The sequence below is a fragment of the Simochromis diagramma genome, unplaced genomic scaffold, assembly GCF_900408965.1.
Source record: "Simochromis diagramma unplaced genomic scaffold, fSimDia1.1 OVJJ01000326.1, whole genome shotgun sequence".
NCBI lineage: Eukaryota > Metazoa > Chordata > Actinopteri > Cichliformes > Cichlidae > Simochromis > Simochromis diagramma.
In genome coordinates this window covers 136,860-155,694 of record NW_024387042.1, presented here as the reverse complement: position 1 = coordinate 155,694, position 18,835 = coordinate 136,860, and the positions used below count along the sequence as shown (strand labels likewise).

At 40.6% G+C, this 18,835-nt stretch overlaps 2 protein-coding genes across 2 annotated transcripts; both read left to right on the top strand.

Annotated features, from left to right (window-relative positions):
* The first annotated feature begins 5,108 nt into the window (after positions 1–5,108).
* On the top strand, positions 5,109–8,434 carry LOC120741601 (cytochrome b5 domain-containing protein 1-like). Its single transcript, XM_040044571.1, has 4 exons — positions 5,109–5,359; positions 6,808–6,884; positions 7,716–7,934; positions 8,047–8,434. The coding sequence occupies exons 1-4, from the start codon at positions 5,236–5,238 to the stop codon at positions 8,275–8,277; spliced, it is 651 nt and encodes a 216-aa protein (XP_039900505.1). The 5' UTR covers positions 5,109–5,235; the 3' UTR covers positions 8,278–8,434.
* Positions 8,435–9,700: 1,266 nt separating this feature from the next.
* On the top strand, positions 9,701–18,457 carry LOC120741600 (C-type lectin domain family 10 member A-like). Its single transcript, XM_040044570.1, has 8 exons — positions 9,701–10,069; positions 10,144–10,245; positions 13,187–13,285; positions 16,355–16,417; positions 16,500–16,592; positions 16,674–16,828; positions 17,452–17,561; positions 18,293–18,457. Exons 1-8 carry the CDS (start codon positions 10,015–10,017, stop codon positions 18,435–18,437), a joined length of 822 nt encoding a protein of 273 aa, XP_039900504.1. The 5' UTR covers positions 9,701–10,014; the 3' UTR covers positions 18,438–18,457.
* The last annotated feature ends 378 nt before the right edge of the window (positions 18,458–18,835 follow it).

Genomic DNA, 18,835 nt, shown 5'->3' with positions numbered 1-18,835 from the left:
CCAGATTTTGCTCATCACTTTGTGTCTGATAATCTTTAGGGATGGGAATCTTGAAACAGTTGTTTCAAGACTGTGTTGAGCTTCTTAAGCTCATATGTTTCAAAACACTGCACGGAAGCATGGTTCAACACACCCAGGTCACATGACCATGACTTAACAAAGTTTTGATGTGTTTCACTTCAGTTTCAAGAGGTGGTCGAGGAGGCAAGACTCACCTCAACCTCGTAGTGTGTGGAGCAGCGGCTGCCCATAGAGAGCATTTTTCACCTGCACAAATGCCGCCTGGCACTGATCCATCCATGAGACCAGATCTAGGTCAGGCCCACGAACCCAGGCATGAACTGATCATAGTACCCAGGCAGCTCCATGAACCGCCTCACTTCCTTTTTGGTCTTGGGGTGTGTGCAGGATGCAATGGCGGCTTACTTCTCCATCTGTAGACACACCTGCCCTCCCTCCAAGTGGAATCCCAGATACCGTACCTCCCTCTATCCAACTGCACACTTCTTTAGTTTGGCCTTGAGGTCTGCCTGTCTGCTTTAGGGACTCCAGAACCACAACCACCCGCTGCACATGGTCTGCCGAGGTGTTACTGTGGAGGATCACATCATCGAGGTAGGTCTCAGCATATGCAGCATGCAGCCACAGCACCCGGTCCACGAGGCTCTGGAAGGTAACTGAAATGAGCCAAATTGGTACAAACCGTCAGGGTAGAGAAGTGTCTCCTCCCCAGAGTCAGCGTCCCAAACAGCTGTTCTGCTGCCGTCATTTGGCTGCATGTGATGATCCAGAACTTCTGCCGATGATTTTGGACAGAGAGGCCCAATCTATCCAAAATGGCCCTGCCGATGTCATCGAAGCTCTGCTGTGGGGCTGCCGGCAGGCTCAGAACCTCGGTCTGCGCCTCTCCCAACAGCAGCGGTAATAGCTGCAGGCCACTGATATGCCTCTGTGTTGGGCTAAAATAGAGGTCAGCAACCTTTAAGACCCAAAGAGCCATTTGGACCCTGTTTTCACTGAAAAGAAAACACTTTTTGACATCTAAAATGAAGATAACACTGCATACATTGTTTTTTACCTTTATGCTTTGTATAAACCACTATAGTGTGTTGTTTATGAAATCCACGAAATGCTACAAAGTAAATGAAATTTTATTTATGTAATGAACACATTTTAAACTCTTAAAAAATTTATAACAAAAAATCAATTTAAATCAATTAAAAAGCTGAACTTAAATTATCCATGTAGCAAACAAAAACTGATCCTTATATCGCATTTGGGCTTTCGGAGCATGTAGAGCCTTAACCTGAATTCTAAAAATAATTGGAAAAAACACTACGCTCCTAAAAAGTGAATAATAAATATTCACAAAATCTCTGCATGAATATTAATTTTACCTGGTTACCTGGTACCTGTATGGCGGGGCGTGGCCTGCAGTGCTGCTGCAGGAGAGGTGGTCGCGCCTGAGCCACACCGCCTTATAGTCTGTGCTCTCTCTGCTGTTGTGTTATGTGTCGGGCTGTGTGCCAGAAAGCTGAAGCCAGCTGCATCTGTACAGCAAACATCGTCGGGTCTGCCGTGGTTTGTTTACAATGGGACCTCTGCGCCCAGCGTCTGCAGACCGGGGCTGTACGAAGTCACTTTCATCTTTACGCAGGACTGTGAGCTGTCGTCTGTGAGGCGTGAGTGGTTTTTGTTTTTATCATAGTTCATGGTTGGGAATAGCTGCTCAATTATGTATGCGGATCCGAAGATCAACAATCCACAAATTAGGCATACTGGTAGGCCGCTCTCATCAGAAGTAAATGCAAACAAATCTGCCCAGACAACATTAAATCTTCTTCAGATATTTTTCTTATCTTACATTTCTCCATAATTTACCTACTTGGGGTTGAAAGTCTCAATAAATGCATTGCATTTTGGCGGGTATATACATATATATATATCGGCTTCCGCGAGTGTGACTTCCGCGAGTTATTTTGATTAAATTTTAATATTATGATGAAAAATAATTTAAAAAATAATTTTATTTTTATATTTCAAGATCATGATAATCTCTGTAATCATGTGAGCCAATGTGTGGACCGACTGCACAAGCAGCCATGAAAATGAGTCTAACCTCTCCTATTTTCACAGCTCGTCTGACTGTCCCAGCAGCTCTCAGCTGTTTGAATTAGACTTTGTATCTCTGAGTTGTCAGGACGAGGACAGCTCTGCTGGATGGACTCTGAGGAGAAACACAAGCAATAAAGTGATGATTCAATGTGGAAAGAACTTTGGAAGATGGTCTGGATCTACCTGTACGATAAGCTACATGTACACATGGGACAGTGGAGTTTACTGGTGTGAGTCCAGAGAGGGTCCCATCAGTAACATGGTTAACCTGACAGTCACTGGTAAGCTGAGTGTGTGGAGTTAGTGTTGATGAAGCTGTGTGTAAATGGATGAAATGCTGTAGTTTGTCTCTGTGTTGAGGTGGATCAGTGATCCTGCAGAGTCCTGTCCTCCCTGTGATGGAGGGAGATGACGTCACTCTGCTCTGTAAAACAAAGACCACTCCCTCCAACCTCCCAGCTGCTTTCTATAAAGATGGCTCCCTCATCAGGAAGCAGGCTACAGGTCACATGACCATCCAGCATGTTTCCAGGTCTGATGAAGGCCTCTACAAGTGTGACATCAGCGGTCATGGAGAGTCTCCATCCAGCTGGATCACTGTCACAGGTGAGGAGCTTCACTCTGATTTCATGTCTTATTTCAGCCACAAGTTTACCTGAATAGATGGGATTCTATCTGCAGGTAGACCTGCGACTACAGCCCCGCCCACATCAGCACCTTCACCTTCTACCTCAAGCCCCCTGCATTTTGACTTCACACTGCTTCGCTACCTGCTGGTGTTCTGTCCATATTTAATCTCCACTCTTCTTGTTGCATCAGTACATCGACAGATAGCCACAGGTAACACTGACTCATTCACTGATCAATTATTAAACAATCAATAATCAATGAACTGATGACAGATATCTGTCTATAACTACAACTGTTAACATTTTATAGACTGCATCTGTGTTTCTTTTCTGATTTGCTGACTGCAGGGAACAATCCACCCACCAGTGATCATCCGAGCTCTTGAGGTCAACGGATTGGATGAAGAGGATGTCATCAAAGAGCACTGATTGTAAATTTTACCTAAGATTTTGAGGCTCATTCAAAAACAAAGCCTGTGTACAAATCTGTGTTTAAGCCAGGTGTTCAAATAAATTATGAAATAGGAAAAAAAAAAAAAGATTCTAACCCAGAAAATAATGTAATTTAAGTTAAAAACATAAAATAGTAACTGGAAAGGTTCAAGGATTTATCACTTCAAAACACTATTCATCTTGAAGTACTTATGTAAAGACCCGACAAAATGAGCAGCATAGACTGAGTCTTAGGCTACGTCCACACGTACCCAGGTATTTTTGAAAACGCAGCTTTTTCTATGCGTTTGCACCCTTCGTCCACACGTAAACGGCGTTTTTGGTCACTGAAAACTGAGATTTCTAAAAACTCCGGCCAGGGTGGATATTTTCGAAAACTCCGTTTTTGCTATAAAGTGTGGACGAGAAAAACTGAGAAAATGCAGCGTTAAAAGTGTGCCCCTTATTTGACATCACGTTATTGTTTCGGTGAAATGAATTTCTACAATACTGTTACTGTTAATTCTACTCTCTGCAGTGTGTAAATGCTTACATATACACACAGTTACTGTCCCTCCACACATACGACTCGTTTCTGCTTCTATGCCCCAGCTTTGTTTACTATTTCCCACCGAGGCTTCTAGACTTCTGATTGGCCAACATTTCTATACGGTGAGGAATATATCGCCACCTGTTGCTTTGGCATGTTCCTAGCAGCATTTTCCTTCATTTCTGCATTTACGCGTGGACGGGATTATTTTTTAAAACGTCCGTTTTCAAAAATACCCGTGGACGTAGCCTTAATATTAACATACCTAGAGTTGTAAACAGAAGTTCATATGCACTCTTCATGGGTAATTTTGAGCTTTTAATAATTTCTTTGACTTGTTCATTTTACAGAGTGGAATGATTGAACAAAATACATGTTTAATGACTTGAAAATAGGTGAAAAATTGTCAGCACTCATTGGACTGACCAATACTACGTACAGTCCAAGGACTCAGTGATGACAGTAAAGATCTCAGAAGGAAAATTTTAAATTCAAAGAAGTTAGGAAAATCTCTTGGAGAGAGAGAAATGGAGCCATTCCTATACAACTCCACATTCCAAGCTCACCTGCTCTGACGCGTTATTTGGATGTGTAATCACTTTGCCAAGGCCTGGAAAAAGACCCAAACTTTGAGCCTTAGTTGAGAGGAAAAAAGCTAGGCCACAGTCAAGTGAGTTTTACACCACCAGGGGTGCTGGCCAAGAAAGAAGCGCCTGATCAAACACATTCAAACTGGACAGAAATGTGCAAAAACAGAACAACAAAGCACAGAACTAGTCCTTCATTTGTAATAAAATGGCATGAGTGGTATTCAGCTAGCATTTAAAAAGGTCCAGTTAGAGAAAATTTCTTGAAGTAAAGGACCAAATGATTATAATGTCTAATTAAAGGAGTAAATACTCTTATGGATCTGCTTGGTCTCTACACTGCACTAAACAATAAGAGGAAACAGAGCCATTCTGAATCCTTCAAAATAAAAACGTTAAAGAAGCATAGAGGCTGGTGCAGATGCTGGATGAACAACTACTGAGTATTAAGGACACCTTAAGGAAAAAAAACAGTATTATTGATCAAATCATTCTGATAATCATTTGATCAGTCAGATACATTTGATTATTTTCAAATTGATGTTTCCTGGGTCATTATTTTAATTTGCTGCGGGATGAGACAACATGGTGATATTTACAGGTGGGTAGAGTTGAAAATTTTCATATATATATTACTATCTGGAGAGTAATGATTCTAACAAATACATACACTTAATTGATTAATTTTAATTAATTTATTAATGTTTAGGAAATAAAACCATCCCTATCTTTATTGATTCCATCGATTCAGGTCATTTTTAGATCTCGAGATAAACACGTGTATTTCAATGAACAGAAGCCCCGCCCTCGGCGTCTCTTGCCATGGCAGCGTGTCAACAGGGCTCCATGGAGACGGCGAAGCCTGAACCGGGGCTGTTTTTCCGCGTTTCTCCGTGATTTGGACACAGCTACCCGCCTGCGGATGATGGGACGGCCCACGTACTTCACTCCCTCGGAGGTGGCGGCTCACAACACGGCGGAGGACCTGTGGGTGTCGTTTCTGGGCAAAGTGTACGACCTGAGCCCGCTGATGAGCCAATACAAAGGTGAGCCGCAGCAGGTAGATTACTGCGTCACCAGTTGAAGACAGGGCAGGCTGAAAAGCACAAAGTGCCTCTGTGAGAAGTCAGAGTCAGTGACAGTGATTCCTGTTTTTGACTCTTTAGTTACACAACAGGAAAACGAGTTTCCGGAAGTGTCTGTTCCTGCTGCTAATCCACACAGCGAGCAACCAGAGGGAGTTGCACTGTGTGTGTGAGACTTGTGTGTCCGACATGAAGACTCGCAGAGTACAAAGACACAAAATGACAACAAAGGGAAAAAATAAATAAAAAATAATCCCTGAAAACGTGGATCACAGTTTTTCCACTCAGTTCATTGATTTAATCCATAGACTGTATGCAAAAGATGGTGCTTGCTGCATATTGTTTTTTTTCTTCTTCTTCTTCTTCTTCTTCTTCTTCTTCTTCTTCTTCTTCTTCTTCTTATTATTATTATTATTATTATTATTATTATTATTATTATTATTATTATTATTATTATTATGATGGAGCTCGTGGATGAAATGATACGAGGACCTCAAGTCATTTTACTGAAAGAGGCTGCCCTCTGGTGGTCATTTCAGGCATTTCTGCACTGAAGTGTCAAAGACCGATTTAAAAAAAAAAGTGTTTTTGCTTGTAATATTTTAAAGACACAACTAATGATTGACTGTAACATCTAAAGATGAACTAGATCAGCTACTGTTAAAATTATGTGTATAAATAAATAAATTAGATTAGCTGAAAAAGCCGAAGGTGGGTAAATGACCCAAATAGTTTGAAAGAGAATATTTAAACCACTTGGATGAATTAACTTTGTGTGGAAGTTAATCTTAATATTTCAAGGCATCCTGTTTCCTCTAATAACTGATCGGACAGTTTTACTCTGAAAAAATTACACTTTTAAGCATTTTGATGCATTCTTATAACTAAAGGTGGAATTTTAGTTTGAAAATCAGAGATTTCATAGCATCCTGTTACTATCCCCTATCTAATACACTTTTATTTTGAAAATGATGAATTCTTTTAACTAACTCTAGGTTTTATTTTGAAAATGTGAGATTTCATAACATTCATTACCTTACCTCACCTAACATTACCTTCCAATTACTAATTGGACACTTTTATTTTGAAAACAAAGACACTTTAAAATAATCTTTCCTTAAAGTTGACTTGCTGCTGGAGCCTCAAGTGGACATTAGAGGAACTGCAGTTTTTGTTCCATCAACACTGGCTTCATGCTTTAGACTCTATGATCAGCTTGTTTTGTTGCTGTTTGAAAGCCTTTGTAATGTTAATTTGAAAGAGTATAAGTAAACATCTGTGTAGTATTTTCTCCTACAGCTTTCTTAAAATGTAAGTGGGTTCAAATCAGACACCACTGTGGGAGTTCTCAGGTGGAGAGTATTAAGAAAGATGGTGTTTATGAGGGTAACATGTGTTTCTGTCTGCAGGTGATGTTCTGCTGTTGCCCATCATGGAGTTTGCAGGGAAGGACATCAGCAGCTGGTTTGACCCCAAAACTGAAGACGTGAGTGCCGATCAAACTTACGTGGACTGGTATTAGACTGTGTAGAGCTTTTCTACTGTAGCACAGACCCAAGAGTTCATTTTTACTACTTAAGCTACATTTATGTCTTAGATTTTACTTCATCTTTCAACTTTAAGCACTTTCTCACTGCTTGTATGGATGCTTCTGGGACCGTTCAGGGGATCAGTGTCTTGCTGAAGGGCATTACAGCATGCTGGAATCGAACATCCTCCTGAGCCACAGTCACACTCAGTCATCTCCTACACCTGTCATTAAGGGCAGCTTGAGTAATAGTCGTGCATTCCTAATCCTGCTGAAGAGTGTTTTCACCTGAATGTACTCGCCTGCTACTGAGTTCTGATTTGGAGAAAATTGAGATACTGTTGTTTAATCTTCTCTACAGGAAGCTTCACTTCAGGTTTAAGCCCAAGTCACACAGGCCTCGAGGCTCAGTCAGCCCAAATCCTTCCAACTTCGAGCACCTTTCAGGAAAAAAACACTTTTTCCTAGAGACCTGTGGTTTCCATGGGAGTGCAGACCATTTTCTCGTATAGAAAATATAGAGAAATAAAAATTCTTATCACAGTTCAGCTAAAGATAATCAGACAACATTTTCTGTTGCTTTGTACTTGGACAGTTAAAGTAAACACACTTCACTGTTTTCTCCAGCAGGTTTTGCTTTTACTTCATGAGGACATTTCAGTTCTCTGATCTGGAGTCTGTGGGCAGTGGCCCGCCTCAGACCTGAAACCTGAAACAGCATCTGGTGGTTTTATGCTCCTGTGCTGTCAATGTAAAAAGATAGTAAATTAATTTCCCACCTGTCCTCAGATCCTGAAGTACGTCGACCCTCTGACCTGCTGTGTGGCGTACTACACCCCCAGGGGGCGTTTCCTGCACATCCCCCCCACCGGTCCGCGCTCCGACTGGGACAGCGACATCGGACAGCCGTGGTGGAGAGATAGCCGATACGAGGTGGGGCTGCTGTCCGCTAAAACCAGGTGGATGCGAATCATCAACACGCTGACGTCACAGGAGCAGTGGATGGAGGTGAGCACATCACCTCAGCCAGATGCACTTTGGGTAACTGCGCCTTCATGATGTGGTTAACGGTCACAAAGACGTTTAGCTACAAACACAGTGTGTGTCCTGATGCCCTCAGGTGTGCTCAGAGGAGACTCTGAACGAGATCCTGCAGCGCTACCTGCGATACAACTCGCATGCCCGCAGCTACACCTGGAAATACAACGGCGCCGTCCTGGACATGAACAAGACGCTGAGTGAGAACAATGTCCCAGACAATGACCTCGAGCTCGAACAGCTGCGTCTGGACCGAGACGCATTCACCCCCGCCATCCTCCTCCACTACAACGATGACCTCACCGAGGGCTGACCTCTGACCCTGAACTGTGGACTAGAACATAACAGTTATTTTATTAAAGCTGTGCTAACAGGTGCCTTTTCTAACTGTCGTTTGATGAAAGTTTTAACCAAAGAGAGACCGTAAATTGTCTTTAAAGGCCAATCTGAGCTGCACATTAGCACAGATGGACTCCCACAAAGTCACTGGAGACTCAGTTAGGGTTAGCTGAGGCCCCTGATGGCTAACTGAGCTAAGCAGTTTGCAAATTTTGTGCTATCTATCTATCTATCTGTCTATATGTTGTTTCTTTGCATTTAACTTCATTTTACATCTTCTTTTACATCTATCAGTTCAGCCCCTCACATCTTTAAATAGCCCTAAATTTAAGTAAATATGACGAGATGAATATGAAGAGAAAATGTTGGCCACCCCTGGTTTAAACCTAATTCATTTGCAATTCCTTCAGTGTCCACTCCAGTGAGTCAGGCCCCATAGACTCCCGTGTTAAAATATTCAAGTCTTCAGGTGAAATTAACTTGTTTACAACCTTTACAAATAATAGATTTCAGGTAGAATGAGATATATATTAATAGCAACGTCAGTAAAATACATGTATAGATGTACAACAAGCCTGTAAAAGTCAGACCTGAAGCTTTTTAGCCTCTAGTTGGCGTATCTCTGGATGGCATAACCATCTGAGAACACTGTGAGTAACAAAACCCAGAATGGGGTGTCACAGAGTGCTTGCTTACAGGTCATGGAGTTCCACAGGGTTCTGTTATAGGTCCTTTACTTTTGTTCAGATTTCAATTATAATCTAAATTCACCTGTTTAAATTGTATTAACACTTAAAGTTTCCATTAATGGTAGTGTGGCCTGTTTGCTGCTGTTGGAACATTATGTTTAATGCAAACATGTGACTAAAATTGTACTTGAGACCATCCCCTAAAACCTGGTGAATGTTAATGTGTTTATGAATTAATGTCATAGAAAAACGGATCCAGATGGTTTTCCACAGTTTAAGGTTTCAATTAGATGAACACTGTGTCCTGAGCAGCTCTTGTTTTATATCGAGCTTTGTGTTTATGGTTATCTTGTGTTAAAGTTTAAGACCACATGTCTGTGTTTGTTTGTGATCTTGCATTTACACATAGTTTGAATTTGTGAACACTGTGGTTGATTTTAGGGAAGTTCAGACCGAGGAATGCTTCCCTCCCTGGGAGAAAATGTTTCTGAACAAAAGGGAAATTCTGAGGCTCATTTTACAGAAAATACTAAAATAGGATGTGAGACCAGGAGCTAAATCCTCAAAAATAATTATAATGCGCTTAATAAAACGGGTACTTGCACATAGTTTCATACTTGGTGGGTGGGAGGGAGGAGGTGATGTAAACTTTTATCTGATGCTTTCCAGCTGATTCTTCACAGGCAGAGCAGAGGTGAGGAGCACTTTATTCTTTCTCCGTTATTAGTTTGAATTAGCTTTGATATTTAAGTGAGTTTGGTAGAAAGAACAATTTGATTTTGTTTGATTTTGTTGAGATTAGCATAGGTGTATTTATATACTGAATATCTACATAAATCCAGCTACAGGTGTATTCATTTAAACTACTTTGATGCGATTTATATTTAATACGTTTAAAATAACTTTACGGTTTAACTTGAAAGTAATAAAGGGAGGCATCACCTCCGGTGAGGTAGTTTTTGAGACTTTTGTTCATCTCTCTAAAGGTACTGTAACTTGACTGACTCTATTTTAACCACAGAATGGAGGAATCATATTATGAGAATTACTGGGACCAGACGACGCTCTCTCTCACAGGTATCCGTTTCATTTAAGTTGGGAATGTCTTGGTTGTAGCGTGCACCTGTAATAACTGAGCGTCTGTCAAGCAGACAGTCCAGCACCCTCCTCTGCATCCAGGTTCAGACGGTGGCTGTTTCCTGGTCTGATCGTCGTGGTCCTGCTGATTCTGATCATAGTGATGGGAAGTACCAGTAAGTGCGTGCACACACACACACACACACACACACACACACACACACACACACACACACACACACACACACACACGTTCTAGTTTAGGTTAAATGTGGTGACCACTGTTGTCAGGTCATTTGTGAGGACCCCCAGTTTATACTTTCATAAACAGACACAACCACAAAACAGTCAAGTATTTTGTCACCCAGATGCCTATAGAGAGCTAAACCTTTAAAATCATTGCAGCACTAGCATCTTCATCTTCTTCTGGCTTCTGTCTTTAGAAGTTGCTACATCTCAGCCTATCCCCAGGATCCTCCTCTATCACACCACTCTGCATGTCCTCGTTCTGTCATGGTCCGAGGTCACTGACCCAGTGTCTTGACTTCATAGTTGATAGATGCTTATCCCCTCCTGGCATGTTTCTGGTTGGTGCGGTTTTCTGTTTTAATGATTCTTCTGAGCATTTTTGTACCTTTTTGTATCCAGATTTCTTTTGTATTTTCCCCACACACACTACCAGTGTTGGGAAAGTTACGTTGAAAAAGTAATTAATTATAGTTACTAGTTACTTCTTCAAGTTAGTAACTGAGTCACAAGATTCTAAAAGTAATTAATTACTTGAAAAGTAACTATTGCGTTACTTTAACAAAACGTTTAACCCTCTGGGGTCCAGGGTATAATTGGCCATTTTTAACTACTTTTGATTTTCCCTCCACATTTTAAAAACTATTTACTTTGCCTTGTTTGGTATCATTCGTTTCAGCACAGCCTCACGTGTCTGAATTTACAGTCATGTTTTCATTTTGACATACTGTATTAACACAATCGATCTAAAATCAGACAAAAAACATAAAATCAGAGTAGAAAAAGTGACATTTTTTTACTGTAACAACCACAAACACCTTTTAATGAATCATATTTCATAACTTCAAATGCAAATATAAATTGTCAATTTTAAAATCCTATGCACAAGTTTTGCAAACAACAAAGTTATTTGCATCCATTTACCTTTTACCTTGATTTTTAAAATAACCATTTCGAACTATTTACAGAACAATCAGCTGTTCTTCAATAAGATGCCACAAATTATTTGTGCCACTCCAAAAACATAATTTCTGTCCACTATAAAGGAAACATCACAGCCTGATACCTGCAGGTCTGACAGCAGCATGTGTATCACTGCTCCTGTTTCTACCTGGAGACAACAGTCGCCTCATTGTTCTGACACACAACACAAAACTATCCACAACACCACACACTAACTACACAAGACAACACATGAACTACACACTGCAAACACGCTAAACGTCACAAATCTCTCACATCTCAAAACTCGCTCTTTCTCTTTTCCTGCTCTCTCTCTCTCTCGCCGTCACTCCTAAAACTTCCTGTTTTTTTTTTTTTTTAATTTTAATTTTGCTCATAAGCAGAGAGTGCTTGCTAGCGCTGTCCTTAGAAAGTAAACGTGTGATTATTGACTTGTTGCATCACACGAGAGTGCTACAATGACTCTGGTTTTACGTGGCCTATCAACACAATTTACAAACTGGTATATATCACCTTGTTGCTTTGTCTTTAAGTGGTCATGTGATTGTCTTACCACGACTACTTTATTCTTCCTCAGTCAAACAGCAGCACTCATGCGATTGTTTGGCCCCCTGAGCTCCAGGTGTTGTGCTAGACAGTGATCGTGATCACCGTCCGTGGGAGCGCGCAGCTGCTTAAAGCTGTAGCATCCAGATTACTTACAGTCACTTCTGTGCAACTGATATAAGATGCTGTAAGCTGAACACAGCTTCAACCGTCTGTTTGTTGAAAAATAGTAACAAACGGCATTTCCTTGTTAGTAACTGTAACGCCGTTGTAACGATAGGAATAGTAATTAGTTAGATTACTCGTTACTGAAAAAAATAACACCGTTAGTAACGCTGTTACTTGTAACGCCGTTATTCCCATCACTGCACACTACCAATATTATAAGTAAGCTCTGTGTTTTCAGTCTGCCTTTTAAAATAGAAATAGAATAGAATAGTCTTTTGTCCTTTTTAATGTACAACTAAATTCTGGGTGTCCCACATCAACTGTGTTGGAATAAAATATAAATAGTAGAAAAACACAAAAAGGTGCACAGTAGTTGGAAGCACTGTGCCACTGCATACGTGCGTACATGTCACCATCTTGAGCCGTTCATGTCTAGGTCTGCATTTGGGGTCCAAATCCACATGCTAAATCCCACCTCTACATCCATAAACATCCTTCGAGGTCTTTCTCTTTTCCTTTATGTCCAATATATCAATGATCCCTCCACTGCACACTCACCATCTCAGCTTTCCACTTCATATGTATTCTTTATAGTCTCTAGTGAAATAAACACTTACAAACTTTTTCTTGTATGTGGAAATGATTATTACCCATAAGGAAAAGAAATAGTAAAAGCATACATAATTTACTCATGAAAGTGGCCACTTTCTCATTACTTTCATACATTGTTTTAGTAAGTATCCAAAACATACAAGTTTCATTATATAATTTTTCAAGGGATCTTATATCTGTTTTCACTCTTGTATGCTTTTCATACAAGACAGATACAAACTTTATAAGATTTATATATATCTTTTCCATATCACCTTGAAATTAAATTATTATTAAATAAATACAATTTTCAGCCATAGAAAGATAAAAGTCATTTGATTTACAGTTTTTGTTATATTGAATCTACATTATGTAATAGAGCCAGTTTTTAAAATCAGCGTTTTATTTTATCATCTCTAGTTTTGTTTCATTTTGTTCTTTTAATGATTTTGCTTTACTGAACATTTTTTATTTTGTCTTATTTTGTTGAGCAAATTTCTTTATTACACTATTGTATTATAGAGTGTTTAGTTTGCTATACTAGAAGAATTTCCTCTTTTTGGGGATGTGTACAGTTGACCTTGTCCATCTCTTTTTTTTCAGACAGGAAGATGTCAAATCGTCTGGGGACTTTGGAGCAGAGAGTTTCCAACCTCAGTAAGATCGTCCAATCACTGAACGCCTCACTGCATCACACTCAAGGTAGCACACCTGTTAGTTAACGTCTTTTTGGAGAACACTCAAAAAACAAAAAACAAAACAAAAACAGGACACAGTTTCAGCACATTACTCTGCTACACTTAAAATCTGAATGTGGTTAGCTTACATAGATTTTATACGTCAAACTTAAAGGTGTTTAGATCCACAGCATAACTAGTTATTGTCCCAGTTCTGGGTCATTTTGACCCAGCATTTTCAGTTTCTTGTGTTTTGGTATTCTTCTGTTCTTCTGTGTTATGATTTATGTTCTGATTCTTTAGTTGTGCTGTTTCGATTATTATTATTCTAGGTTTCAGTTTGGTCCTGGTTATGAGTTTAGTTTTTAGGTTTTGTGTCAAGTCTGCGTCAAGTCTGCGTCTCGATGTGATTTGTTTCTTGTTTCTTGTTATACTTTGAAGGTCCATGTCTTATGTCAGTGTCCATTTTACTTCCCCTTGTCACGTTAGCCCTAATTTCTCCCAGCTGTGTCTCCCTCCTGTCTCCTATTCCCTGATTACTCCACTGTGTATTTAAGCCCTGTGTATGCTGTGTGTTTGCCTTCTACTTCTGTTTAGTTGCTCAGTTCCAATGTTCAGAGTTTTATTTATGTGGAGTTTTTTCCGAGCAACAAAGCTGTGCTTTAAGTTTAACCTGCCGGTTCTGAGTCCTGTTCTTGGGTCCACCTTTCCGTAGTGATGGGCAGATGAAGCTTCATGAAGCACTGAAGCGTTTCATCCAATTGGTTCACCCCAGCGCAAAGCTTCTTGAAGCTTCATTTGCTCTAGTAGGACATCTACTGGACGTAAAAATATTAGTTGGCATGAATTTGAAGAGTTTGGCCTTTTGCACACAGCCTGTAAATGTCAACAACAAAAGGAGTGTGTAAAACATGTATATTGTAGTGATGGCAGTATACTGTGTATATTTATACTGGCAGTATGGAAAATGATCATTTGGAAATGCTTAAAATGGAAATGATCATTTACTGTGAGGTGAGGTGTGGTTGGGGTGTGGACGGTGGTTGTGCTTTTGTAATGTTGAGGTATGGACAGCTACACACTGAGGCTTGAGCTTCAGTCCTGCCTGTTCACATTTTATTCTGTAAAAACTACATTTTCACTGCTTTTATAACCTTTAGTGGGGAGAACATAGCTAGGATTTAATGATTTAACAAATCTTTTAAATCCTTTGTCCTCCACAATGCTAAATGGCTGGGAGTCCTCAATCACCATGGTAACCAGGTCTTCATCTATTTGAGATTGTTCTTCCTGAGGAAGACAATAAAGACAAAACACAAATATAAATATCACACACGTAACTTATTACAGCTGTATAATATTGTTATATCATTTAGTAACATTACTGCATGCTATATTATCATTGCATTTGATGGCTCACCTGGTCTTGCTCCACAATCGGTGTTCCCCTTATTCTCATGCAAAGCTCTGTAGTGCCTAAGCATGGATGAGGTGTTGTTGTTATATCCCAGCTCCCTGGCACATAGCAAACACTTCACCTTGTACAAAAGTACAGACAGCTTAACATAAATTGTATTGCACCATCAGTATCATGAAAATACATCTTCTGTAGAAATTTACATACCTTGTTGGGAGGAATAAGATCAAAATGTTCCCACACAGGGGAGGACATCCTCCTCTTCTTAGCTGGCTCCATTCTCTCCTGACTTTCTCTCCTCACTCTCATAAACCTCCAAACTCTCACTAACCGCAGCTCTCCATCAAACACCCACATTTTGAATGAAGTCTGAGGGGTTTATATCGCTGTCATATCTCGCGGCAAAGTTCGAACCACTTCATGAACCAGTCACGTGGTACAGCCGGCAGCGAGGCTTCGGACGTCATCATTTTCAGCTCCTCCCATAAATGAAGCAAGCCTCGATACGCGCATCGCGGAAACGCCCCCTCCATTACTTGACACAAGCTTCAAAGCCCTTACCTTCTCCCGCACAGAGAGAATTATGACCTTGTTTTCTGCTTAGCCGTCACCTAAGGATTTACATCCCTGATAAGCAGGAGTCTCACTATCTGTTTAACGTCTCCCATTACAATGGCCTCACTGTGTTTACATTCCACATGCATGTAAAGGAGTGCTCTTACTATGGTAAAGTGAGAAAGTGATATTACTGTAACTAATGTGATATAATTAAATATGTGATTAATGCATGAGAAAAGAAATTTCCACCACAAACGTTATTTATTTAAATTAAAATGACACATTTATATTAAAGCACTGCTTATTTATAGTGGAGTAGATTCGGTATCTTTGTGTCAAATTAATTGTTGTTTTCCTTGAAACCACTCGATTTAAAGGTTTAAAGTAATTCCTCTCCATTTCTGAAGTAGGACCCAAACGTTAAACTCTTCAGTTTAGACAGAGTGTTTATTTACAAGGTGGTGAAGTAATTCACCAATAAATCCCCGTGTGTCCCAGACTCCCGTGCCGTGTCTTCATCCAGTGTCAGTGCTCTGTGCATGTGCTCCTTAGTGTTCGTGTAACCTGTGCTTGCTGCCCTCTCGTCCCGCAATTCTCCTGAGAAAATAACAGAAGGAGCCGTAAATACACTACACTGCGACAAACTCACACTCACTGACTTCCAGCTGGGAAACTAACAGGAAGTCTCACAAAACGATCCAGCATCGGAGAGAGCTCCACCCCACTGCTAAGTAGCTCCCTCGAAGAGGCTTGATCATCTGCAGGTTTGTGTGAACATCTTCCTCAGGTGTGGCCAGCCACCTGGCAGGGCACACCCACCAGGCCTAATGGTGCCCGTAAACCAGCCTACCAGATGCACCCACACCCATATACACACCCACACACACATACCTGCAATCAGGGAAACCAGTGACAGCCATACCATACATCAAATATACTTATAACAAGTAATATAAGTCCAAAACTGCAGAGGACCCCAGGTCCCTGACACTAAAATATTTATCTCATAAGGGGTTTATGCAGACTTACACTAACAATGTGAAAGTCTAAACCAAACCTCATCGTTTTAAGTGTTCCAGTTGCTAAACATGCTAACATGCTAAGTCTCCTTGTTTCTAGAAATGGCTAAACAAGTTCAGCAGCTCCAGTATGCTGTTGAGAACAAGGACCAGCTTAACTCAGGTTTGTCTGCCCCCCTGTAGATTATACTGCTGGTGATGACTCCAAACATCATGTTTAACCTGTGTTTGTGCTGTGTGTTCAGTGTCAGAGGCGCCGGAACAGCTGTCGGCCAATGACTCTCTGAGCAAGAGCATCGCTGCCATCAAATGTTCCCACGAACACGTCATCAACAACAGTGTGTATACCATATTTATATCAGGAAAATACACATCTGCAGACTGACGCTCACACCTGTGTACCTGTTTCTCTCTGTCAGTTTCAACTGCAGGTGGTTGTTGTCCTGTGGGTTGGACTGTGTTTGAGTCCAACTGTTACTTCTTCAGTGGTGATTCTCGGTCCTGGAACGAGTCCAGAGACTGGTGTGAAACACAACAAGCCCACCTGCTCATTCTGCACAACGACAAGGAGTGGGTAAGACCTGCCACACTTGTCACATAATTCAACATGTACGAGTCTTTATTTGAATGGTAACGTTTCCTAGTTTGTAAAAATGTGTCTGGTTAACAGCATCTTAACAATTCAGACAGCAGAGACTTCAGAGCCTCAGAGGTGTCAGTGGACAATGTCATGGGCATGGCACACTTTTTAAAACATAATTTAACTCTTTCACCCATAAAGACAACATTTTATTTATCTTTTTTGTGAGCAGGCCTGAAGTAGAACAGAAACACTTAGAAAAGAGCTTCAAAATGACTCGTAGATAAAGAGTCGAGGTTTAAGATGTACTGTCTGACATTTTCTGGACTTAAGAAAAGATTTGAAAACTTTATGTGCACAGTCAAAAGCATCTTTAACTAAGCAAGTAAGTTTTTATTTAAAATGGAAGACTGAGAAAAGTCAAAGTCACATGAGGACGTTGCACCAAGGCTAATGTTAACAAATCCACTGCTTAAATGCTGCCCTCTAGAGGTAAAAGTGGAATTTACACAAAGGACCTTCAAGTTATGAATATCCCGCATTTTATTTTATTTTTTTAGTAGTTTTCAGACAAGGAAATAACAAACAAAAATTACTTTATACTTCTCTCTGTCCAGGACTTTGTGACCCGCAGGAGCATGCCTCACTTTTACTGGATTGGTTTGTCTGACTGGAGGACTGGGCGCTGGGAGTGGGTGAACCAGACGCCGTACACAGTGGAGCCCAGGTCTTTAAAAAAAAAAAGATGTGTGACCTCTCTTCTGTCTTGCATTAATGATATGGAAAGAATCAAAATCAAACGATTCCAGATGAAAGAGGATGAAAATCACAAAGCCATACTGGCATCATACTAGCCAAACCAGCCATTCCAAACTTTTTTAAAAATTATTTTCCATTTTTCTTTAACTTATTTTTTTCCATTTACTATTTTTCTGTACTGTGCTTTGTGACTGCAAGTCTGTGAGTCTGCAAGTCTTCCTTACTCATTTACTTACTTTCCTTTTTTCCTTTTTCCATGTTTCATCCTGCTTTTTATTGACTTTAATTCCCCAAATGTTTGGGCCATACTCAGACACATCATGCCTTTTATTAGTATTTTTTATTTTTTAAATAGGCTTTTCGGAAATTACAAAAACATGCACACATGTCCACAGATTGCCCTTAAAGAGACTGACTCGACTGAAAAAGAAAGTGATCCAGAGTTGGCGGGAATTTTATATCCGGTTTCCAGCTGCAAATCCCTCCTGTCAGACACTGTAGAAACAAAATTAGCATGTTAGCAGAAGCAGCATTTTCCCTGCGGCTTTACTCAGTGTTAGCACAGCTTTTAGTGCAGAAATGAGCCATGCCAGCTTTGACAAAAGCTGCTGTAACCCTGGAGATGAGAATAGGACAATTATGCTCACTTCTGCATAGAATTTGCTCGCAAACATAAGTAATGTATGTGTGTTTTTCCAGGCGGTGGAAACCCGGGCAGCCGGACAACCTGACCGGGCACGGAGATGAAGACTGCGCTCACCTTTATGATGATGGACGCCTGAACGACGTGCACTGCTCCATCAAGATGCAGTTCATCTGTCAGAAACCTACCCTGAATGCCTGAACACACCTGCTTCCCTGGCTTTGCCCACATCTGCTCTCAGATTACACCGCAAAAACTTATAATATAATGAAGATATCCCACTTTCTGGACTTACTGCTCTACAGGGGGCGCTCTCCAGCAGGTCCAGAGTTAATGAGGCTATATGGAGCTGTAGAAGAAAATTATAAAATTGTAGAAAATTTCCCAAGGTGTTTACTTTAAAGACTGAATAAAACATGGACTAAAACTGAGACTGTGGAAAAACAATAGTGAGAGAGACCTGTAATTGCAACACATGAGCTCTTTAATGAGCGTCCTGATGCCCTCAGGTGTGCTCAGAGGAGAATCTGAGGAGATCTTCCAACATTACCTGCACTACAACTCTGACGCCCAACGCTACATCTGGAAATACAACAACA

Bases quoted from the DNA above. Each gene is read 5' to 3' on its own strand.
- LOC120741601 (XM_040044571.1), top strand. From the start codon at position 5,236: ATGATGGGACGGCCCACGTACTTCACTCCCTCGGAGGTGGCGGCTCAC. The intron at 5,360-6,807 runs GTGAGCCGCAGC...TTCTGTCTGCAG, and splicing joins GCTGATGAGCCAATACAAAG to GTGATGTTCTGCTGTTGCCC. The intron at 7,935-8,046 runs GTGAGCACATCA...TGATGCCCTCAG, and splicing joins CACAGGAGCAGTGGATGGAG to GTGTGCTCAGAGGAGACTCT.
- LOC120741600 (XM_040044570.1), top strand. From the start codon at position 10,015: ATGGAGGAATCATATTATGAGAATTACTGGGACCAGACGACGCTCTCT. The intron at 10,070-10,143 runs GTATCCGTTTCA...TCTGTCAAGCAG, and splicing joins GACGACGCTCTCTCTCACAG to ACAGTCCAGCACCCTCCTCT. The intron at 16,829-17,451 runs GTAAGACCTGCC...CTCTCTGTCCAG, and splicing joins TGCACAACGACAAGGAGTGG to GACTTTGTGACCCGCAGGAG.